The sequence below is a fragment of the Setaria italica genome, chromosome V, assembly GCF_000263155.2.
Source record: "Setaria italica strain Yugu1 chromosome V, Setaria_italica_v2.0, whole genome shotgun sequence".
NCBI classification, from domain to species: Eukaryota; Viridiplantae; Streptophyta; class Magnoliopsida; order Poales; family Poaceae; genus Setaria; species Setaria italica.
In genome coordinates this window covers 2608364-2633006 of record NC_028454.1, presented here as the reverse complement: position 1 = coordinate 2633006, position 24643 = coordinate 2608364, and the positions used below count along the sequence as shown (strand labels likewise).

Here is a 24643-nt window from a genome sequence, read left to right as displayed (position 1 = left end):
CCTCATGAAGAAATACCTACAGGGGAACCTCAAGGCGGTTGACCCGAAGAAGAAGAAATCTGAGGCCTCCACTCCAACAGATGGAGGGGAGGGGGATGACTTCCTTGAGCTGGATGGGTGCCTTATGATATTCGGAGGCCCTGATGCCTACGAGTCGAAGAGGCGGCAGAAGCTGATGAATCGAGAGGTGAATGCCATCGAGCCGGCCATCCCGACATACCTAAAGTGGTCGATGTCCATGATCACCTTCGACAAGTTAGACCATCCCAGCCTCATGCGGCGCCCGAGTAGGTTCCTGCTGGTGGTGGACCCGATCATCGGGCCCAAACGCCTCTCCAAGGTGTTGTTGGATGGCGGGAGCGACCTCAACATTCTCTACGTCGACACCCTCAACTCCATGAAGATTAGTCGGGAGCGCATCCGGTCAACCGGAGCACCCTTCCACGGCGTGATCCCGGGAAAGCAGGCTATCCCACTCAAACAGATCGACTTACCCATAACGTTCGGGGACAAGTCAAACTTTTGGACGTAAACCCTTACATTCGAAGTGCTGGACATCAGCGGCTCCTACCACGCCATCTTCGGGAGACCGTGCAACGCCAAATTCATGACCGTCCCCAACTACGTCTACCTCAAGCTGAAGATGCCCGGGCCAAAGGGCGTCATCACCGTTGGACCAACCTTCGCTCACGCAAGACAATGCAACCAAGATAGCTGCCAACTCGCCTCCGAGATCGTCGCGAAAGTAGAACTAGCGGACATCGAAAAGAGCCTCGTCCCGACTGCCCCCGACTCCAGCAAGGGCACCGCCGCATCGGCGTTCCAATCATCTGAGGAAACCAAGGAGGTTGAGATCGACAACAACAACCCAACTAAGAAGGCGTGCATCGGGGTGATCCTCTCCAGTAAATAGGAAGGCACGCTCGTCGACTTCTTGCGCCGCAATCGTGACGTCTTCGCGTGGCAACCATCCAACATGCTGGGAATCCCAAAGGAAGTCGCCCAGCACCACCTCCGCATAAAGTCGGACGCGAAGCCGAGCATAAGAAGACTGACCAACCACGAGCAAAGAAAATAACTAACATTGGGTGCGCTCAGCTTCAGCCAAAGTGGCATCCCTTGGCGATCCAAGGTTCTGGGCCTCTAACAACACCTCGTCACGAGCCGACTACGCCTGGAGTAGGGACGTCTGCCAAGCCACAACATCTTTCCTCATGGTCTCCACCAGGTCGGACATTCACGACTTCGAGCCAGACATGTCCTCCCGGAGTTGCTGGTTCTGGACGAACAAACATTCAAGCTCCCCTTGCGCCACGGCAAGCTGGGCCTCGACCTCCTCGCGACGGCGACGCTCGTCCCACGCGGCCCCCGAAGGAAGGACCATGCAGTGGAGGAAGTCGGACTTGTTCATGGAAGATGGGAAGAATACGGTCCAACTTCTTCTTCTCCGTTGTCGGCACACCCCAGGTCCATGTGTCCTGCACAACGGGGACGTTGCCAGCGAATGGAGGAAGACTTGGGAAGGGTTGCTGATGTAGAACCACTCCCCGTGCCATCCCTTGTTGGAGGTGACGGAGGGGGGGGGGTCGAAGTAGTCCTTTCCCTTCCTGGTCTGCAGCCGAATCCCTGCTCTACCGATGGGGGCATCGCCCTCACCGCGCAGCCCGGGGTAGGACTCAATCCGCACAGTCAAGAAGTACATCCACAACAGGAATTTCACCTGCACATCGAGGAAGCACTCACAGAAGGTAATGAAGGCCACGATGAGGAGGATCTCGTTGGGGTTGAGATGCTGCAGCTCCAGCCGATAATGGTGCAGAATCGCCGGCAAGAACAAATGCGACGGCAGTCCAAAGCCCCTCCCGTAGAACGGAGTGAAGACCACCGTCTCGCCCGGTCGAGGATCGGGGAAGGACTCCCCCTGTGGAAGGCGCCATTCGGACTCCTCCTGCAGAGGAAGGAATCCCTTGCTCATGAGCCCGCAGATGCGAGCGTCGGAAATCTCCGAGCGGTGCCAGGACCCCAGACTCGGGGGCGGTGGTGATGGCGGGGACGGCGAGATGATGGAGCGGTAGATCTAGCGCAAGCACGGCGGCGTGAGGAGGTGAACGGGTAGATGCGAAGCAAAGAAGAAAGAGGAGTGAGCCCTATTTCCCCCAGACGGTTTATAAAGGGAGGGAAAGGAACCGACGAGACGTGCGTAGGTGCGGCGGGGAAGCGAAACCTCCAGCGACAAGGACGGGGTGGACCCCAGCGGCGTGAAGTCATGGGGTGACCCTTCAGCTTCTGACAGAAGTCGACACGGGCGGCGCCAGCGCATCGCGCGGCAGGGGGCCACCCGGCCGATTGGTCGTCGGCCTATTGGGCCGGAGGATGGAAAAGAATCATCGGCCCACGGAACAAGCGCGCAGTTCAAAGGCCGGCCTCGCAAGAGGCTCCGAGGCTGCCGTATGCCAATAGAGTGAGGGGCAGTAAGGGATAGGTCCCAGAATGGTCCAAATGAGTTAGGAACAGCCCACGACTTAAGGAAATTCCCGACTGCGTTCGAAAGTCATGGTTACGACCCCACCCGTGGGCTGGCCCCATGAGAGGAGGACAACGGAGTCCCTCGAGTCGGTCGAATGACTCAAGAGCCAAAACGGAAGAGGAACCGAGGTAGCGTGAGATGCTCCAAGAAGAGCTAGGCTAGGGTTCCTACCAAAGGAAAACTTGATCTTGCCCGAACAAACCTGTTGAGGCTCAAAAACAAGCGCGACTTGCGACCATCGAGGAATTTGCCGTTCGAGCTCGAAAAAACCTGCACCCATTGAGGGAAGCGTGGATCGATCAAAAATAGAACGAAGGGTAAAACCCGAAATATCTACATGACAGAAAACAAAGATGCCTTGAAAATGCATTCATTTCGTCAAAGGTCGAAACCATTTACATATACAAACGTGGCCATCGCCGCCCGTTGGGCCGACGACGAAGGAAAGCAGGTGCTGGTGCTACAACTGCGGCGGAACGACGCTGCAAAGAGCCTCACTAACCTTCTGCTAGCATCAGCAACCCGCGTAAAGGCGTAAGGAAGGCTTACTTCAAGTAGACTCGAAAGAAAGCATTTAACCCGGCCACCACGAAGGAGGCGGAAGAAGGCTGGAAGAAGATCTGGGATAAGGGCCCATTGCTCGGGCGGGCCCCCAGTGGGAAGTGCCAGATGAAGATGGGGAGCCACCCACGACGGTACCCGAACGAATGCCAGCATCCGCTAGGACGACGCCCGCAGCCGACCAAATGACCGTGGATTGCAATCTGGACAGGGTAGCTTGGTAGGCAGTACCCGAGTTTTGGAGTCCGAATGGGAATTGACTTGTATTGTAGGCTGATTCACACGATGGCTTGATCGCCAACTCGTGGGAACCAGTCCGACTGGTGGGAGAAGTCGAGTTGTACTCGGACTCGTCCCTTGAGTCTCGGAAGAGGTCAAAAATTTTGTTGAATGTTTCAACGAAATCCTCCAAAGCTTGGCGATGAAGGTTGATGTCGTATTGCTTCTCCTCTGGGGTGAGCGCGATGTGGCGGTGGAAGTTTCCAGCGCCGTCTGCAACGCAAACCTAGGAGTTGAAGATGAACGTCGCGCCCGCTTCGAACGCGACACTAGGCTTGATGATGACTGGAGCCATCGAGTTTGCCAGTGGATCTTTAGCGAGATCCCCTACCTGGCGTGCCAGCTGTTGGTGTTTAGACCTGGCAACCTACCGAGGGGGTACCCGAGGTAGTATTTTATGCGTGGGGCTCGCCGAGATTAGGAATTTGAAGGTGAAATCAGACACACGATTTAGACAGGTTCGGGCCACTTAGTCGCGTAATACCCTACGTCCTGTGTGTTGGTTGGATTGTACTGATTGAACTTGTTTAGAGGAGGTTCTTGCCTCACCTGATAATGCTTGGGGCAGGGTTTCAGGTTGGTCGTTTTACAAGAAAACTAGTCGGATTTGACTAGAGAGTCCTACTCTAATTGCTACGAGTAGTTTTCTAATCTTTGACTAGTCCCTATCCTCCGCATAGACCACGCCGTCTTGCACCGTAGTCTCCATGTCTGACACGTCTCGGTGTACAACCTCATATTGTAGGACTGTCCAAACCTTCTGGTGGGTCCATAGATGTATGGCCGACAGTCAGCACAATCGGCCATCTCATTGATGAAATGGCCAATAGTACCGACGAGATGGCCAATAGTATCAGGGGCAACATGGAAGCTGTCCTACTGGCTGCCCCGCTACCTCCACACGCCTTCATCACACCCCTCCTCTCGCTAACATTCTCCTAGCACCTAAGAACGAGCCATGTGCACAACGCGCGAATGGAGATTTCATCAAGTGGCCTCCCACGCGGGGAGGAGGGTGAGGTGTCATTTTCTGTGGAACACTGGAGATGGACGAGGAAGAAGAGGTGTCGTCCTCCGTATTTATAAACCGGCTGCGGCCGCGCATGGACAAGGGAGGACATCCCTCATAAGCATGGACCACGAGGCACCCGTGCAAAGGCGGTGGACCCTTTGACCCCTCGGATAGGAACAGTAACTGGTTGAGATAAAGGCTGTCCACTACGACAAGACATGGGGTAGGAAACTGTCCTATCATGACCCGACATCAGCGGAATAAGTGACGCACGCTGGTCCCAAGGCGACGTGCGGAGTGAACAGAAGATTGCCATCGAAGCACAGCCCTTCCCCGACTTTCAGCTGAAGGACTCGGAGGCTACTGAAAGATATCCAGATTAAGAATATCCTAGATTATCGGTAAGCCTAAAATAAAGAAGGGATGGGGGAGCGAAGCTAATTGGGATGGGCAAGAGGCTGCCACCATCACCGCCCGACTGACCGACAGCGCCCGAGGTCGTGGCCCGGGAATCGAGGATGAGAGGCCACTGGACCGGCCCAAGGCGCCATGCGAAGGCCTAGGCGTAATGATGGGCCAGGCCTATTCATATAGCTAGACCTGCCCGATGTGACAGCCGCAACTAATATAAATCTCCCGTGCCTCGCAAGCTAATCCATCTGAGGATTCACATGGTAAATCTTCACTAGTTAACGTTAAGGTCGATACTAGGTGGTTAGGAGAAGGGGCCTCAAACTCACGACTTGCACTCACCATCAGCTAAATTATGCGAGTGATTTACGTACAGAACTCATATATCTGAACCCGGTTGGGAAATGGGAACAGTGAACCGGAAGGTCGAGCGGGTCCTTGTCCGTCCGATCTCACTGATTATGCTCGAGCTAGATTGATGGCGGAGTCGTGCTGACCGGCTAGTGCGACGACTGTGCTGTCGTGCACGACCTGCGGGGGTTACCCGAACCGTCGTCGCGGAAATCGGACTGACCACGGTGCCGCTACCAGTTTCAAAGGCTTGCCTGCTGCGGGCTGCGGCTTACCGGACTCGAACAGGGGACCAGGCCGCCACTTCCCTCCCCTCCCGCCGCGCTCCCGTTTCTCTCCAGCGTCCAGGCCCCAGCACCGCCACCGCGCTCGATCCCGGAACAGCAGCGTCCCTCACGCGCGCTCCCGAACTTCACCTGCCCCCTCCTCCCCGCGAGATCGCGATCTGATCCCGCCGCAGCGCAGCAGCCAGATCCGCCGCCCCACCCAACCACCCCAACAGTCTCGCGGGCTGAGGGGGTGGAGGCGCAGGATGTCAGCGACGGTTGAGGAGCAGATGGTGGTGAAGGCGATCAGGGAGGAGTGCCCCTGGGAGTCGCTCCCCAAGCGCCTCCAGTCCACGCTCCAGACTAAGGACGAGTGGCACCGCAGGTAACCAGCCACCGCTCTGCCTTTACTCTCTACTGTGGATTTGATCTGCTGCTGCAACCGTTTGCGCTTAGTTTTGAGCTCTGTGAGTTGCCGCAGTAGACGCCAATGCTGTTTAAAATGGCTGTTTTGGTGCCGCTTGAACATCAACTGGAGATTTTAGTTTGCCCAACTGCCTGGCGCTTGTTTAGATCTCGTCTTCATCTAACTAGTACCTGCATTGACGTGGGAGATGTCCGAGCTGCAGATGCTGGCCTCAATTTTGTTGGGGACAGTTGCATGGTTTACCTAGCACGGCAGATAGGTGAACCATGGCTTGTATAGTTACATCTCTTGACATTGTGCCTGTTCGAATAAAGGCAGTTTGAGAGTAGTGAAATTGAACTATGGCTCTTCAGCACACTGACTGATTTCGAGTAAAACAGTAGAATTCTGAGTCCTGACAATGCCATGATGTTTCATTCTGAAAGAAAAGCACAATTTGGTTAATCATTCAATCTTCCTTCTTACTGTTTTGTTACATGCAGCTTTTAATGGCCTCTGGCTGCTAATGATGTTTTTACGGCTTGGATCATTCGCAGTGCCACATTTCTTAACATTGGTTGGCATTATTATGTTCCCCTCATGATAACAAAGTAACCAAGTATGCATGCATGCGGTTTTTTTGTGAGGGACATCTGTGTGATTTTACCATGAAGTCAAAGCTCTTTATGAAATGAGACAAAAATATTTAGTTTATTTTGTACATGTGCCATTGTATTTGCTAAAAATATACTTCCACGTTAAATCATAGGAGCTAGGATTTCCAGCCTTGGAAAAGACCTCTGTCGAAGTTCAGTAAGGCCACATAAAGTTACATGATGCCATATTGGAGAATGTGTTAGTGTACCTACTCCCTCAATCCACATCTAAACGGGATTTTGATTTGAAATAGTCAGATTTTGTAAGTTTTGACCAACAATCAGTCAAATTATATACATGTTTAGTGTGCAGAAGTTGTATCTACAGATCTACATATTGTTTGATATGATGTTGACTCTGTATGGATTGATAATATATTGTAAGAATATTAAAGGGGATTTTGCAAACATACCACAGGCTCAAACCCTACTTTTCTATTTTAGCATTGGATGCCTCAATGATAGGTAGGACTGGGACCCACCTGTCATTGATATACCCTGCGGTAAAAGAGCAAATTAGGTCTGATCCAGTGGTATGTTTGTAATTTTTCCATTATTAAAGGTCAAAAACTACTTTTAAATACTTCTATGTACAAAAAATATGCCCTGAATGGTACACTAGTAGTACTTTGTGTCAGGCCTTCATGAAGAACCCTGCTCAAGTATTAAAGGTGTCTGAATTGCACGCCCGTTGTTCCTGTCATTAATATAGTGCAAAACTATCAGGCATAATATCCAGTTCTACTTATTTTGGTGGCAGGATTGTGGACTTTTGTATCCGAAAACGGTTGCAATGGAATACCTGCTTTGCCCGTAGAGTATGCAGAGAAGGGGAATATTATGAAGAAATGATGCGCTACCTCCGGAGAAATCTTGCAGTATGATCCTCATTCTCCCCTTTTCTGTGTAATATATAGGCTGGCAAATGCGTGATGACTTGGTTTTCTCTTGTTGGGGGTTATTTCAATTGTCTGTTGATCCAACATTGATAAACCCGTATCTGTGAGTTGTAATGCACATTGTTTTGTATACTGGATCTGCCCAGTTAACATCTTTATTATTTTTTTATTGAGGTTTATGTAATCACCTCTGCAATGGGTTGAAATATGTGTATAATAACTCTTTTCTCATATGTTCGAATTGTTTTACCCAAAACCTTTCAAGATTTCAACATTATGCACATTGGTTTGCAGTTATACCCGTACCACCTTGCAGACTATATCTGCCGAGTATCAAGGATCTCACCATTCAGATATTATTGCGACATCCTTTTTGAAGCAATGAAGAATGGTAATCCCTTTTTTGAAGGAAAAAAGTTTCTTTAGCATCATGTAGCCTGTAGATTGCTTTACTTTCTTATTGTCTTTATGGTGGCAAAATATCACATATAGAATTAGAATACAATTCAATCGTGGTATCCTGCCGTTAAAATTTAATCTGACTGCAATTTTTAGGTAATGCCTGACCTAGACTGCTAGCCCATGTTGGTAAAATGTATTCGTCAATGTTTCTATTCCCTCTTTTTTGTAGAACAGGGTAACCTACTGATACGTCACTGCAAGACTGAGGCACTGTTCCACTTTTTTTAATACATGTTTATATTTCTAACATGCTTGATTTTCTGGCAGAACAACCATATGATAGTATTCCAAACTTCACTGCTGCTGATGCACTAAGGCTTACTGGTGTTGGGAGAAACGAGTTTATTGATATTATGAACAAATGCAGATCAAAGGTAGTGCTGCATATATTTTAGGTTTTTACACTGTCATGCTCATGCATTCTTGTGAACATACATAGGTTTCAAATAGTTGATAATGTGAATTTCTGAGTAATCTATTTCATACTAAAATATGCAAAGTGCAAACAGATGACGCATGGTTATCAAATCTCAGATGAAATGATAGCAACTGAAATTTACGAAAGAAAAGGCATCAAGCTGTCAATCTAGGATTCTAGGGGACCCTAAAAAGGATAAGGCAGGTTCCTAAATCGCAAAACAACTATCCTTTTATACTATTGAGACACATTTAAGCTGTAAACTATTAGGGCCTATGTAGAGTGACCATGCTGAATGATTGCGTGGGGCATGAGTCTTATTGATGTGAAAAGTGATGAATAATAAATGCACTGGCATGCTATACATGTTTTGTGTGTGTTTTTCCATGTTCTATTAGACTGTATCGTTCAGCAAGATTGATCATTTTACAAATGATTTCTCTATTGATTTCTTCAGAAATTAATGTGGAAGCTGAACAAATCAATTGCAAAAGAAATGCTGCCTACACAGCCTGCTGACTTCCCAGTTGAGCCTTGGTGGGGAGTTTGTCTTGTTAACTTTACACTGGAGGAGTTTAAGGTCTGGTTTGATTTCTTGTTATTGCTATACATTGATGTAATTTTGATACAGAATGTGATGAAACCTACTCGTAACGTGAAAGTTACAATATACAATGCCTGATTTTCTTTTTCCCATTGTAAAGCTATTATTTTTTTTATAATGATCCTTCCTTATGAAGTCTTTTGATAAGAGTTGATGTTATGGGTTTTCTGTAGAAACTTTCAGAGGAAGAGACAGCAACAATAGACAAAATATGTAAAGAGGAAGCCAATTCATATGTTCTTTTTGATCCAAAGGTTGTAGATGGCCTTTATAAAAGAGGGCTAGTGTACTTCGATGTCCCTGTTTTCCCAGACGATCGTTTCAAAGGTAAATGGGGTACTTGGAGGACACCATTAGTCAAGCTGAATTAAGCTTATTGATTGGCATCATTGCCTGTGATGTTTGTGTCTCTTCTATGCTCATGCTTTCTCTTGAAGTCATGCGATGTGAATGTAATATCCTGTTCCTTGAGTTGCTAAGGAATGCTTTAGACAGCCATTTTGTATTTCAAATGCATTGTGGCCTAACGACATCTTTCAATTTCTTTTTTATGCCAGAATAAAATTGTTTTGATTGCATAAATTTCATATTGAATATCTTTACCATTTTGACTCTTCACAGGTAATCTCGTTATGACACATTACAAATAGATAAACATTCTTTGGATTATGTGTCTGTCATATGACCTAATTTGTGGTTATGCAAAAAAGACGAACATAAAAGTTCGATAAAAAGTTAGAACATCAGAACCTTCTATGTGTTATTTGCAAAATCATATTTGATAGATCAATATCGCATATAAATGTGTTAAATAAAGAGGTTCCCTGAAGAATATCATGGTATTTCATTTTATCCAAACAACATATCAAAATCCCCTGATTTTGAGATTGCTTCATCAGAATAAATGGTAAAATGCTCAATAAAATTCTCTTAGACTGCTATATGCCCTCCGGATGTGTTTATAATCTTATATTAAGTTTAGTAGTATAGCACAGTTACATTGTTACTATTTGTTCAGTTTCCAGGCTTGAAAATTTTGTTTCTAACAAGGAGCAATCATACGAAGACCCAATTGAAGAGTAAGTGCTTGCAGTTTTCTGTGTAGTGACCTTCCATTTGCTATTCATATGTAATTTACATGACTCTGTAAATTTCTTTCACCTGTAACTTTCTGTAGCCACCATAGCAATGACTTGACTTTTTTTGTCACAGGCTATTGTATGCTGTATTTGTTGTATCAAGTGCGAATGCTACTGTTGCTGAACTGGCTGCAACTTTACAAGCTGACCTTTATCAGCTGCAGGCAGCTGCATCATTTGCTTGTCGATTGGGCTGGGCTGAAAAACTAGTGGATGCAGATTCTGTTCTTAATGATGAAGGTGCGCCTGCATTTCCTGGTAGTATTCTTAGTGATGACGAAGAAGGTTCAAATACAAGTATCAACTCAGAAAAGTCTGGTCAACAACTGATTAGCATGGATTCTGATGGGCCCAGGAAAATATCTGGAACTGCTCATGTGGGCTTTGTTGTTGATGCCAATGTTACTTCATACTTGATGATGGGCTCACTGTCCCCAGGTTAGATATTGTCTTTAACTCTTATTCCTAATGCAGAGGTACTAGGATTTTAATCTGAAATCTGTTGGAGATCATCCAGACATCCAGCACCCATATTCAAATAACGTCACCGTTGATTTTGCTACTCAAACATGACTGTCGGTTTTTGAGGAATATGCATATAAATGCTTTTAAATGTACAATATTTGTGACACTTTTGATGGCAAGTTTAACAATACTATTTTCATTTTACCTTACTTGATATTTTGAAAGTTACTGTTAGTGGAAGTTACAATTATATATATCTTTTAAAAAGGTTTATTACGATATCAGAATCTAGCAAATTCTTCTCTTGTACAGTAGTGGTACAAACGACAGTTTTTGCAGTACTGATCAATATCTAGTACTTAGCCAAATGCCTTGATGATACTGTAGTCTATAGTGACTAGTGAGTGCCTTCACCAACATTTTGCAGGTTTAAAATCGCATGCTGTCACACTCTATGAGGCTGGAAAACTAGGTGATTCTTGTATTGCAGAACTTTGTAGTGATCTGGCTAGTTTAGAGGGAAAGAAATTTGAAGGTGTCCTAGAGGAGTTTGCAAATCATGCATTTAGTCTGCGGTACTTCTTGGAGTGTTTACAGTCTGGTGGTGTTTCTTCAAATGAAATTACTAATAATGCTGGTGAAGCAAAGACTCCGAGAAGCTCTTCGAATGACATTGAAAATGCTACTGGCCAATTGGCCAAAGTAAACATAGAGGATGGTGTTGACGATAACCATGATGAATTGCCACAGCATGACCAGGTTACATCAGAGTTAGATGCTTCAAGTGACACTCGAGTGTTGAAGAACAAAAGGAAGTACAAAGTTGATATTCTTCGATGCGAGAGCTTAGCCTCACTTGCCCCGGCTACATTGGAACGGCTGTTTCTCCGGGACTATGACATTATTGTTTCAATGGTTCCTCTTCCTTCTTCGTCAGTTCTTCCAGGCCCTTCAGGCCCAATTCATTTTGGCCCACCTTCTTATTCCTCCATGACACCTTGGATGAAGCTTGTATTGTATACAGCAGGGAATTGTGGACCGGTCTCTGCTGTTTTCATGAAAGGACTACGCTTTAGACTGCTACCTGAACCATTATCTGGTTGTGAAAAAGCACTAATATGGTCTTGGGATGGTTCCGTGGTGGGTGGACTAGGAGGGAAGTTGGAAGGGAACTTAGTGAAGGGTAACCTATTGTTACACTGCTTGAACTCAATGCTTAAACAATCTGCTGTGCTGGTGCAACCACTTGGCGTTAATGATCTTAATGCATCAGGAAACCTTGTCACTGTAGATATCCCTCTACCTCTAAAGAATGATGATCAATCAATTGCATCTGTGGTAGCTCAAACTAATTTGCCAGAGGAACAGATCTTAAATTTGACATCTGTATTGAAAGAACTATCCAATAAATTTGACATGAGCACACTTGGCTACCTTCGTTTACTAAGACTTCACAGGATCGAGGCATCGGACAAAATTGACCCAGAAAATGTAAGCTATCAGTGGGTACCTTTGAGCTTAGAGTTCGGGATTCCCTTATTCAATCCGAAGTTGTGTGAGAGGATTTGTGAAAGGGTGGTTTCATCCCATATGCTTCAGAAAGATGACCTCAATGAGCATTGTGATGTGATGCAAAATGTAAGGAGGCATCTGAGAGAACTTTGTGGTGAATATCAAGCAACTGGTCCGATTGCAAAGTTATTCAACAAGCGTGGAAGCTCAAGGGACTTGCCACGTGTTTTAATCAACAGTATTAGTGGGAGGTGGAATCTCAATAATGACCCTTCAACACCTACCAGCGGAGGAGCCCCAAGTGAAAATGAGAGGCTGAGATTTTCTGGACGGCAGAGATGCCGCACAGAAGTTGTGAGCTTTGATGGGAGCACTGTCAGGTATTTCTGAATATGTTGCATTAAGCTTTTATTCGATAAGTTTAATTGATTAGTATTCATTGTAACTAATGGCTGTGTTCCAAATTTGTAAAGGTCATATGCACTTGCTCCTGAGCACAATGAGGCCACCAGCAGACTTACCTCTGAAGAACAATCATCCCTACATGATGTAAAATCAGAGCAAGAGGACACAGACAGCAAGGATGTAGTCTTACCAGGAGTGAATCTTATATTTGATGGAGCTGAATTACATCCCTTTGATATCGCTGCTTGCCTTCAAGCACGCCAACCTCTTTGGCTTATAGCTGAGTCATCAGCAGCCTCATCGGCACTGCTATGATGTGGCCATAACTCCATTATAGCCATTGTGATTCCAGTCTCCAAGTTGATCGATAAGAATGCAGTGTGGAGGGCTGCTGTTTTATGCACTATGTCCAAGCATTTTTGTAGGAATTGGTCAGATGGTGCTCATCAACTGGGGATGCAATTTTTGAAGCCATCAACTCAGATCATATATTCATATGTAAGTTGTCACGTCTTCAAGCTGGCACTTTGTTTGTAGGATCAGCCCAAAGATTCCTTGCTTAAATGGACCCTTGAGATTGTTTCATGCTTGCAGGGTACAAGTGGGTATTCGCTGGTGGTTTTCTTGCTTTGAAATTCGGATCAATTTATTTAGATGTGTTTTAGGTTGATCCAATGACGCAAATTAAAGAAAACTTGCATCACTGCATGTTATATTGCCATTTTGAGAGGGGGCATTTTTTCGTGACCATACCTATTTTATAAAGCTTAAATTATTGGACGAGTCACAGGCGCCAGTCGGCTGGGTAAAAAGGCTCAAATACGTAAATAGTTCTGGTAGAAGGAAAAAGTCCAATTTACTACCTCTAAGTATAGGCTAGATCCAAATAACCCCTAAACAATAAAAGGGTCTACATAACCCCGTGTTTGGTAAACAAGATCAAAACACACCTTTCAAGATGAGTTGGTTGGTTTACAAGCTGATTTTGTTGACAAGGATTGGCACATCAGCAGTCTAAATGTCAGTTAAGTTTAGGTCGACCAGATCACTCCTTAACCTACCAATCCAGCATTTCACCCGTCCCGTGTCCCTCCCATCTCTCTCTGGATTCACCTGCGCCCAGCTCCGCCGGCGCCTGCCGCGAGGCGCCTAGCAGCTTAACCTCATGGCAGTCCGAACCCCTGCGCAGCACGCCAGCACCTGGCTCTAGCTATGCTCCGTCCCTGTGCTGCGCTGGGCAAGTAAGAGGCAAGTAACGTTCCTTATTATTTGGTTGTACAATAAATCAGTAGGGCAAGTTGCAAAAATCATTCGTATTCTCATTTCACCACTGCTTCAGTGGAAAAACAAGCACCGCAAGCTCATTTCACAATGTTGATTACATGATCATGGATCATTAGCTCATTACAAATTACGCAAGCACACACAATTCTACTATCCATACACATGGAATACAAGTGAAAAGCGCAAATCACTCTCTTTGTGTGAAGCAATACAAATGATTAGCGGCCAATCAGGTATCCTGTATCCGATCACATCCTTCGGAAAGAGATTCCTTAGTAGATGAATCGCATGGTGCCTAAATTTTTTTTCACGACCGTGCCTTAGCACATATTTCATTAAGAATAAAGCAGTTTACAGACACAATACTCGATGTAGCCAAATGGATCTTGACTAACACGAGCACAAATGATTAAAAACAGAGAAACACTGAAGAAAAGTACAACCAAATTCATAGCCGAGAAGCGACTGAAGCAGCGACCACAACAAACTGGTAGTAGGAGAAGCACGAAGGGAGAGGACACACCCAACCCTGCCACCCTAACAAGGCTACCGTAAGAACTGAACTTGCAAAAGGGATACACCGTCGCCATAGATGCCGAAGGAGAGCAAGCTTCAAGCACAAAGCGGTGGCGAAGCATCCACCGAACAGTACGACCACAACAGCAAAGCTTCCGCCAGAGTAGAAGAACGGCGGCAAAGCATCCGCCAGGGTAGAAGAACGACAACGGCAAACCATCCGCCCGGACCAAACAGCGGTGGCACAAAGTCCACCCAACCAACACAAAGGGCGACAAAGCATTCACCCAAAACAATCACCATCTACAACAACACAACAGGAGGCAAAGCATCCACCACGACCTGGGCAACCAAAGTGACATTGTGTAAAATAAAGCGAAGGTAGCTACAGAGGGTGAACCACACCGACCAGCTTTGGGGGACTCCGAGGAGGAAGGGGCAAACGAATTATACCTCCAAGAAGGAAAATGACGCCCAAGGGCATTGCCATCATCGGCCCGCAAGCAGGTAGAGGCTTTCGCCTCGACCCCACCCCCAAGCACACCACGATGGGATGGGACCACCAACATTGGCGGCAACCATACAAAGGGCGGCGGCCAAAGCAGTGAAAGCACAGGTGGAACACATCAACAGCAAGGCAGCGGCAGGGCGGAAGAGCGACGTCTCCCGAGACTTCACAACAACGCCTCTGAGGAGGGGAATGATGCTCGGAGGCGCAGTCGTTGTTGACCCAACACAACACCGGGCAGGGCTTTCACCTGAAGATCTTGGTGATCTTGGTTACGAGACGAAGGCAGACCACCACACACACACCCGATGGCAGGGGCATCCGGGCACACCGCAACACCCCCAACGGCTAGATCCGGCGGGCCAGGGGGCCGAAGAGGCGGAGCGAGGGAGGGGAGAGGCCTCCCCACCCCCAGCCTGCAGCCAACCGTGGGCGACACCCCCCGCTCAGGCCGAAGCGGCCACAGGCGGCGCCCCCCCCCCCTCCCCCGGCAGCAGCCGGAGACGGAAGCCTCGGGCCCGGAAGTCAAAGATCCATACCAGGGAAGCGCAGATCCGAGCCCGGCGGCCGAAGATCCAACTAAAGCTGGGGGGAGCGGTACCAGCCAGTGAGGAGTACTAAAGCTGGGGGGAGCGGCACCAGCCAGCGAGGAGTGCCAGGAACAGTCGGAGCGGGTGGAGAGGGAAGGGGTGGAGAGGAGAGGAGAGGAGAGGAGGAGAGGAGAGGGGAGGGGGTGGAGAGCGGGGCCGCCGCCGCCGCCCACAGCGGCAACGGCCGGCTAGGCCCGGTGGGGGGAGGCCGGCGGCGACGTGCGGGTCGCCCCGCCGAGTCGCCTGGGAGGGGCGACGCGAGGGGAGGGGAGGGGAGTTACCCCCATGATGCCTAAATTGCTGCTTAATTGCCGTGGATCACATCCTTCTCGTTGCTGCAATTCATCGAACACCTTAGGCATAGGGTGGAGGAATCATACGCACTTTGTGGTCAGCGATGTGCATTGCCTCATGCTTACAGCCAACGGTGGCACCAGCGCTTTAAATCAGCCTCAGTCCGACACTGAAGCGTCTCATTGTCCGTGCTCCACTGCGAGGTAGGATCGTGTGCGGCGTGGAGGCGCAGGAGTGCCATGAAGGAGCCCTTGTGCCACACAGCAGGCAAGGGCGGTGCATGGCCAGGGCCGCGCAGGGTCACGGAGCCACGGACTGCCGGAACTGGGAGCAAGCTACTGGGACTGGGAGACCGAGCGCCCTGCAGCAGGCGGCGGCGGAACCAGAGAGAGGGATGGGCGGGACACGGGGACGGGTAAAATGATGTGTTGACATGGGAGGGGGTGATCTGGAAACCTGAGTGCCACGTAGGCTGCTGAAGTATCAATCCTTCGCAAAACCAGCTTGTAAACCAGCCAACTCAGCAAACTGGTTTAAGTATGTGTTAAAAGGTGTGTTTTGATCTGGTTTATCAAATGCAGGGGTTAAATGAACCGTTTTATTGTTTAGGGGTTATGTGGACTTAGCCTATACTTGGAGGTAGTAAATTGGGAACTACATGTCGTGTCGGTCGCATTTTACATTGCTATGAATTAGTTTTCTTCTGCAAACAATTGAGTACCAAGTTTTCGCATAGCATTCTCTCCAGCGTTACACAACATAAACCTGAAATTATACTAGGTGTTTGGATACTAGGTGCTAAACTTTAGCAATGCAACGTCAGATGTTCGGATGCTAATTAGGAGGACTAAACATGAGCTAATTATAAAACTAATTGCAAAACCCTTGGGCTAATTCGCGAGACGAATCTATTAAGCCTAATTAACCCATCATTAGCAAATGGTTACTGTAGCACCACATTGTCAAATCATGGACTAATTAGGCTTAATAGATTCGTCTCGCGAATTAGACTCCATCTGTGCAATTAGTTTTGTAATTAGCCTATGTTTAATACTCCTAATTAGTATTAAACATCCGATTAGTATTAAACATCCGATGTGATAGGTGCTAAACTTTAGTGGGTGACCTAAACATCCGATGTGATGGGTGAAAGTGACCTAAGAATCAAAGATCTCATTCTTCATATGTCGGCACAAAACACCTTCCAAATTGTTGCACCTTGTACATTAGCCTTAGGATTGTTCTAAATTGCAACTTAGCGTTGGGCTTTTGTGTTTTGACGTGAAGTTTTCTTTGCGTGCAGGTTTCTTGGCCAATATATCAATCTTCTTTTCATTTGTGCGTGAAATTGCTTCGCCCGTGCTGCTACTTTAAAGATGGTTTGCTCTTTATTTGAGGCTTGTTTATAGTTGGGAAAAAGCGGCATAATTTTGCAGTGTGGAGAACAAGTTGTGATGTAGTTTGTTGTACGCTAGCACAACTTATTCTAGTAAATACGTCCGTTGGGTCCTGTTTTTTAACCATCATGTCACTTTTCTCATGGACTTGTTAGCTAGGCTATACTGGATTTTCTTCAAAAGAAAAAAAAAGGGAAATGCTTGCAAAGAAGCGTGCACACAAGTCTTTTGCACCTGCTGTAGAGGCGTTGCGAAGCAGCATATATGCGTCCAATCTCTCAAAGCAACGCAACAGAAATGAGATCGGCAATCAGTTACTCGGTTGTAGGCAGAGTTACTAGCCCAATGGGACCGTGACGGTGCATCATCCATCAAATTAGCCCACCACCTTTCTCATAGCAAATTGAGAAGGTACATTGCTCTCACATTTGTTCTCATTCTAACAGGGATGGTAAAGTTCAGCTACCATGCCACAGTATCTTCCACCTTTCTTGGACGGCGTCTCAAAACTTTGAGAAGTTTTCAAACGTTGTCGAAGCACAAGGATGGATAGGTGGTTCACAAGTATCAACTTAGAAGATTACTGCGACTGCGAATAAAAGCCGAGGGTAATTCAGAATGTCTTGGAAACACATAAAGCGGGGCAACCATTACATTGGAACTGCAGAGTACCAGACTTGCTGCAGGAAGCTGACACGGATCTACGATTACACATTTTGATGGACGTCGGTGAGCTGCAATGCAACTTTTTATGCTAAAACCCTCGAGAACCTAACCGGACAACCAACCCGTGTCCGGAGCCGCCCCTAGCAGGCTCAGAATACGCCGGAGAGCAGGCTGGCGGCGCTGGACAGCGCGGCGCCGGTGATGGCGAAATGGACAAGCTTGTCGGAGTGGCCGCCAGCGTCCCCGGTCAGCGCCACGGCCGCACCAGCGATTGCACCTGCGATGGCGCTGTTCTTCTGCAGGAGATAAGAGAGCAGAATCAACAGTTGGGTTACTTCTGTGTTCTTTGGACAGTTGGTGAAAGTTATATGCTTTGCATCATGAGTTCATTTAGTTGGGAGATGGCACTACTAACCCAGTCATGGCAACCCCTGGCCTCCCTCAGGCCGTACGTCAGCCCAGAGTAGACTCCAGCTGCCAGCCCTGCATGTCAGTCAAAATAAAAACATCAGGAGGAAAACAATTAGAATCGCCATTGGAAATTGTTTGTAATGGACACGCACCCCACTGGAAGGCCTCCTTGCCAGCCGTTTTTACCTGCGCAAGTTGAGCAGTGAGTAATCAGTGTGAGAAGGAATGACCAAGCGTAATAGATCTCAACAGTTTCTTTTCTTTTTTTTTTCTTTTTGGCTCACACTCACCACCGCGTCGAGCGACTTCTGGCTATCGTCGCCCCTGATGCTGGAGAAATGGCTCCTCTTGCCGCCGTTGGGGTCGAGCCCGGCCGAGTCCCCCGAGAGACCTTCGACGGTGACGAAGTAGGCCTCCCTGGAGACGGCCCTTGCCGCCCCGACCCCGGCGGCTCGGATGAAGCTGTCGGCGACGCGGTTGAGGAGCGGGTGGCCCAGGTCCAGCAGCGGCCGCCTGTCCATGTTCGTCAGCTCGTCCTTGAGCGTCCGGGTGTCCAGCCGGCTCATCTTCTCGACCTCGCCTTCTCGCTTTCCTAGCTTCTAGCTGTTGCTCTCCTCGGCGGCGCTCTACTGCTCGGCGCACGAACTGAGACGAGGGAAGTGCCGGACGTCCGCGGCGAGGGCGCCGGGTTTATTGCCGCGAGGCGGTCGTGCGGGACGCGTGTACGAGGCCCGGCACGTGTCCGTGGTCGTGGCGGGCGCACCGGGGCGCGCGTGCGTGGACACGGCGGTGGCGCTTCCAGGGCTTTCCACACTCGGGCGCGTGGCGCGGGGGTGGGCGTATTATAGTATTCTACTACGCGAGCCTTCCAAGGAGGCCGAGGCGCGCGGGCTGCATATTGATTGGTTGGGCTGTCTCCAGTACCACACAACAACATGGGCTTCTCTCGTCGTGGGCGCCGGGCCTCATCTGCGTGCGGGTCTTCTCGTGGCCCACGAGCGCTGCACCATTAGCCAGTCCGTCACGCTGACGCGCAGCTATGTCCGCCGCCGGAGACGAAGGGAAGCCGACGGGGCGGGGGCGTCGCGGTGACGGTCGGAGACGAGGACGAAGCAGCTGCGTCGGGTCTAGCGTGCGCGTGTTGGGCCGTGTGACGCTTGGCCATTCTATCTTCCGGTCGATGTATAGGTCAGTCACGGCACTGAAAATAAAAAGAAAATCCTGGAATTCTCGGACAAATCCGATGCTCTTCACGCACGGACACGATGATGGATCAGATCAGAGGCAGGACCGCAGGAGCAAACGACATGCTGACAGTGAAAGCACTGTTTCCGTTGTGCAAATCGGGCATTTTCTTTCAAAACTTGGCGCCAGGTACATGCATCTGTTTGCCCTGTAGATATAAGTTGACGTGAAATAAATCTGCATGTGCCATGGTCATGCGCATGCAGGACCTCAACGTCTTGGTTAGCGACGGGCACCAAATTTGGTTTGGCCTGCACGCTGCACACACTAGACAGGCAGGGCCTGACCTTGAGGAAACTCTGCCAGTACGTTCATTGCTTTAGAAATTAACGCCATGTTATCATCTCTGCACTTTGTCAGATGTATGTATCACTATCACCCTCCATGCTATTACACAAATTGAAGAATCACTCTTTCAGTAAGCCTCGTGGACCATACGTTTACATGTCGCACGCCTTTTGATCCGAGATCTAGCTGTGTGGCTCCATACTCCATCGTGGATTGGTAGTGGTGGTCCTCTGCATTGTCTCCCGATCCGACTCACTCACCTCATAGAGTCATAGTGGAAGAACAGCTGAAATTCATTGCACTTTCAGTAAGCAACGTAGATCCTTGCAACTTGAGATCGAATAGCTTCGATTGCTTGAGTTGGTGGTTGACTTGTTAATCAGGTTGCCGAAACTGGTTGTAACAGTCAGACAAATGAGTTTTACATAAACAAGTTCCCCTGTTTCTTGTTTGTGCGAAACCACATTCGTGGTCCTCCCTTTGAAGGGGGGAATAATGATCCATGCAGGATCACTGTCGTGCTCTTATTTACATTCTGCGGTGGTAGCAGGACACCAGTACATCAGAATTCGTGAACAAGGGGGAGATAGACTCAGGCTTCACAGATTTTCACTTTTGAGCATTTTTCAGATTTCGCAGATGCGACGGCAAATTGACGCAGGCTGGACAGAGTCAGATCGCAAATGATGTACAAAAACTGGAACCCCCCTGAAGAACCAGGTACCAGTACATTTTACAACCTTGTAGTACCAAGATATACAAACACTTGATGAATGCCGCCTCCTTCCTCAGCGAACCAGGACGACATGCTGTTGCTGCTGCTGTCCCTGACCCTGACCCTGCCGCCGAACCAATCTCAACGCCTGCCTCCTCTGCTCCTGCACCAGCAACATTCAGATTCAGGTAAGATGATAAGCAAGAAAAAGTTCAGGGAACCACAGCACTTGTTCAGTCAACCGCTGCGTCCCTCCAGCAGGACAGCCCGATACGATGTTCAGAGGTGGCAATCAGGCAATCAACCAACCTGGAGCAGCTGCAGGCGGTACTGGCGCTGGCCATGCTGGATCACGGAGATGAGCCTCATGACGACGTAGAACGGCAGCAAGATCCCACTCGCCCGCAGCAAGTACACCTTCGAAGCCAAGCAAGGAAGGGAAAAATGTTAACAGTCGATCGCAGAAAACTTCTCTGCGTGATGTTCAGATTTTCCCTTTTTTTGACAGTTCGAGCAGGAGTGCTCACCGTCAGGAGGCTAAAGGCGAACTGGTTCGCCGCTCCGACCGTCGCCACGGTGACCAGGTGCCTCAGCAGCAGCACGACCGTGAACTGCATGCAGACAGGCAGATTTCAGAGTTGTGCACAAGTCAATCAAAACCTCTGATAACAATGTGATTTCGGTTTCCTGTCGGCCCCGTACCGTGACGGCCACCGAGCGGCACCAGGACGCGCTCCTGCCGGCTGCGCGGGCGCACTCGGCGTACTCCGGGTCGCCGGCGCCGACCACCGCCGCGTCCTCGACCTCCTGCTCCTCCGGCTCGTAGTTCAGCCTGGGCACCTCCAGGCTCTCTCTGCACACCACGCGTACCACAGGTCAGCAACCGTGCGAGGTGGTTAGCTGGTAACTTTACCACTACTGATGAATCGGTCGTTGCTGACCAGCTGAGCTCAACAGATTCGGCTAATTTTTCTTTTTTTTTTTTGACCCTGATGCCACCCCTTTTCTCTATCTCTATCACATTGCGATTGCAAATGCATGATTGGCCGTGCTGCAACTACTATTGATGAACGGACGGTTTGACTCCTTTGGCAACAGTGCAGCTGTGCAGGACACGGTTGGAGAGCTGTACAGCAGACGTGCAGCGACAGTGCAAGGGCATTTGCATTCTTTATCTTGCCATCTCATGCCGGGAAGGAATGATTGGGACCCGGTGGTTGGCTCAGCTTGCCTAACGAACGTACAGCTGGGCCGGACCCACCTGGCAGCCACCCAGGCCCCAGCCCCCCCTGTTCTAAAATCCGAACGCATGTTCTGAAGAACAGGGAAGATGCCACCCGACAGCTGCCAGAATGGAATGTGCCGGGTCACGGCAACTGTTTGATTGGAATGCTTGTTCTCTTGTTTGGATAATGATCAGGGGGGCGTTGAGTATACTGTTTGTCAGATCAGAATGCATTCGGGTTTCAGATCAGATCAGAATGCAGTGGCTGGCATGAGGATGAGGGGCCTGGGATGCATGCCGTGGACAGACAGCCATCTTGGAGATTTGCTGGTGGTGGTATGCGATCAAGTATCAATGGCTCTGGTGGTTGGTCGTCTAAGTGTCTGGCAATTAATCAATCAATTGAAGATAAAGATAGGTTGGCCAGCAACTGAGCCAGATAGCACCCCCTCATACTTGACCACGCGGTTCAGATGAGGGTGCCAGCAAAGAAATGGCCAGAATGGTGTTCAGCAGTGGACGCATTCGTTGGTGAGTTTGTGATGGCAGTATTTTAATGCGCGTATCAATACAAACGCTCAGTTACCAATGCGTGTGTGACAGTGTGAGAAGGGGAGTTACCTGATGGTGACCGCGACATCAGCAGGTTTCTTGGGAGGAACGGTGTAGCCAGGCTCGAAATTCTGGCAGACAGTAAAACACGGAGCTGTTAAACAAAGGCAATACCACGGAAAGTCCTATGCTATGCAGTGCAGGTTTGATTACTTGGACTCTGAGAAAAGTACAATACTTTGCGCTGCAAACCCAAAAAATAAAAAAGGCACTTGCATGATGTGATCAGCAAGGTAGAGTAGAATCGCTCGGTTTAGCATCAAAGAAATCTCTAGCTATAGCCTTTACGAAAGCATCGCCCATGCCATTCAGGCAAAAAGCTCTTCATGGGGAAGGAGGAGGAAAGCTCTGTTTGAATTGAATTGTTCTTCTTTAGAAAACAAATTGCAGGCAGCATGGTCCAGGCAGGGAGGGTGAAACTCTCATGGATAAAACAGTGGAGTTTCAGCGAACGCGGCAGCAGAATCGCAGAAGGATCGGAGATGAAGACGGAACGGAGCAGTAAGGCCGGGTGATGATCGATCAGCTGTGCGAACCAACCTGGAGGCAAATCTCGCAGAGGGTGCTCCCCTTCTCGTCGCACCATCTCTGCACGCATCCCCTGTGAGCGTACTGCAGCCACAAGATAGAGCACACATCATTCAGAGATTGGCCATCAGGCACAGGAAAACCTCGTCGTGAAGTCAAGAGAAGCCATGGGATACAACAGAGCATCAGCTCGCGAACAAGGAAAGCTATCCATGCGCGCGTACCTTGAGGGAGCCGGAGCACGCGCAGGGCGACTCCATGCTGGAGCGGCGGCCGTCCTCCTCGTCATGGCAAATCCTGCACTGCCTCAGCGTCAGGGACGACGAAGACGAGCACGCCTCCTCCTGTTCCATCATCTTCCTTCCTCTTCTTTCTCTCTCGCGATTCTCTCAAGAGCTTCGTCTCCCTCTGCCTCTCTGGTCGTTGGCTGCTTTGCCTTTGCTCCCTCCTCTCTCTCTCTCTCTCTGTAGGCAACGGAGGTGGCTTTAATAATCTGGAGGAAGGAAAAGGGAAACCGAAAGGAGGCGTCGGAATTCCAATCCGAAATGGTACGCGGGGCGGGGCCCACCGCGCCAGGAACGGCCGCGGCAGCTCCCGGGCCTCGGCGGCAGGCATGGCTCGAGCTGGCTCCTCCGGGCAGCACCAGCACCGACCCCGGCGTGACGCCGCCGATCTGGGGGCTCGATGCACGCGTACGCCGTCTCTGCGATGCCTACGTACTGAGTAAATTTCTTGCCATACCGGCATACGTGTGCGTGGGCAGTCAGTACGAGCAGTACTCAAGTGCTGCTTTCTGCAATGTCAGTCAGGCTACGTGCTTTCTTTTGAGAGGAAGAGTCAGAGAGCGGTAGAGTACATTGTGCAACGTATTTTTTAATTAAAAGAGACTTTTCTGTAACGTATCTCTCACTAAGAAATTAGTAGGCGTTCCAGAGGTGGCATCAGGGTTTCTGTTTCTACAATTTTTTGTTCTTGATAGTATTTAAAAAAAAAGTCAGAGTTTCGCAATCAATCGAGAAAGCAAAACTCTAAGAAGTTGGTGAAAAGGATTTAGGTTTTTTGGTGAGCAAATTTTTCCTCTCTACCAACAGCCACGCAGGAGAGGAGATATGATTGTTCTTGGTGGCCAATCCAATCGAGCGGCTCGATTCATCACTTTTTTTAGAGATGAGATCATGCAAACATAGCCAGTGCTAGATGCCAAAACGACGGCTCAATGAGGTGACTCTTGGGCCAACTAACCTCTTGTTTTTTTCATGCGTCCCTCGTCTCGTCTCTCACATGTATAATTCGGCAAAATCCTACCGTTACAAACCATTCTCTTATATTACCACTTCGGCTTTTTTTTCATAGGAAAGCCCATCCAGCTGCTTCGACACAGGGCTCCATAATTTAGCTATGAGGCGGCGTGCTTAGTTTAGCGCCTCATTAGAATGTTAACCATGCATCTGGATAACAGTGGGAGCTAGGAGTAGTCCATTTGAAACGTGTTGCTATTAGTAAATAGTAGCAATTTAGTATGGGGCCATGTGCGTAGTAGGGCCCACTGACCAGTAGCAAAGAATAAGATTTTTTTTAGAGTAAAGTGCATCTGGCTGCGTCACTTAGCTTCCTGTACTCTCAAAATGCATATCTGACTTGCTAAATTTGAACTTGGTGTCATTTAGATCCCTATACCCCCAGAATACTAATTTAGCCCTTTAAATTTGGCTCCGAGTGTCATCTAGATCCATATACTCTCTAAAAACATACGTCATCTCAATTAAATTGATAAAAACACTTATTTTTACATAGATATAATTTAATTATAGTGAACTAAATAAATATATAAAATATTAAAAAATAGGTTGGAGCTTCCCCTACAGACTTCGGTCAAATTATAGTCAAATAAAGTGAATTTTAACTCAACGTGTGTGTGGAGAATATTGATGTGTTGAATCCAAAAGGACTAATAATCTTTTACTTGGAGGCAATATCTTTACTTGCTGGGT

General features: G+C 48.5%; 3 protein-coding genes across 4 annotated transcripts; 1 reads left to right on the top strand and 2 right to left on the bottom strand.

Annotated features, from left to right (window-relative positions):
* Positions 1-5358: 5358 nt before the first annotated feature.
* LOC101761893 (protein FAM91A1) lies at positions 5359-13153 on the top strand. Of its 2 annotated transcripts, XR_002677782.1 has the most exons (11): positions 5359-5792; positions 7230-7347; positions 7663-7759; positions 8098-8204; positions 8706-8828; positions 9026-9179; positions 9871-9931; positions 10065-10429; positions 10884-12348; positions 12442-12871; positions 12968-13153. XR_002677782.1 is itself a non-coding variant. In XM_022826863.1 (10 exons), exons 1-10 carry the CDS (start codon positions 5674-5676, stop codon positions 12686-12688), a joined length of 2856 nt encoding a protein of 951 aa, XP_022682598.1. In that variant the 5' UTR covers positions 5359-5673; the 3' UTR covers positions 12689-13153. The 2 variants fall into 2 exon arrangements, 1 of the variants encoding a protein (XP_022682598.1); XM_022826863.1 differs by having other exon boundaries at positions 12442-13153.
* A 4414-nt stretch (positions 13154-17567) lies between these two features.
* LOC101761111 (outer envelope pore protein 16-2, chloroplastic) lies at positions 17568-18710 on the bottom strand. The gene is made up of 4 exons (XM_004967501.4): positions 18330-18710; positions 18192-18225; positions 18044-18111; positions 17568-17924 (listed from the first exon to the last, which is right to left on the bottom strand). The coding sequence occupies exons 1-4, from the start codon at positions 18603-18605 to the stop codon at positions 17778-17780; spliced, it is 525 nt and encodes a 174-aa protein (XP_004967558.1). The 5' UTR covers positions 18606-18710; the 3' UTR covers positions 17568-17777.
* A 1233-nt stretch (positions 18711-19943) lies between these two features.
* LOC101761496 lies at positions 19944-23191 on the bottom strand. The gene is made up of 7 exons (XM_004967502.4): positions 22877-23191; positions 22665-22736; positions 22134-22195; positions 20990-21140; positions 20815-20898; positions 20597-20704; positions 19944-20450 (listed from the first exon to the last, which is right to left on the bottom strand). The coding sequence occupies exons 1-7, from the start codon at positions 23006-23008 to the stop codon at positions 20361-20363; spliced, it is 699 nt and encodes a 232-aa protein (XP_004967559.1). The 5' UTR covers positions 23009-23191; the 3' UTR covers positions 19944-20360.
* Positions 23192-24643: the final 1452 nt, after the last annotated feature.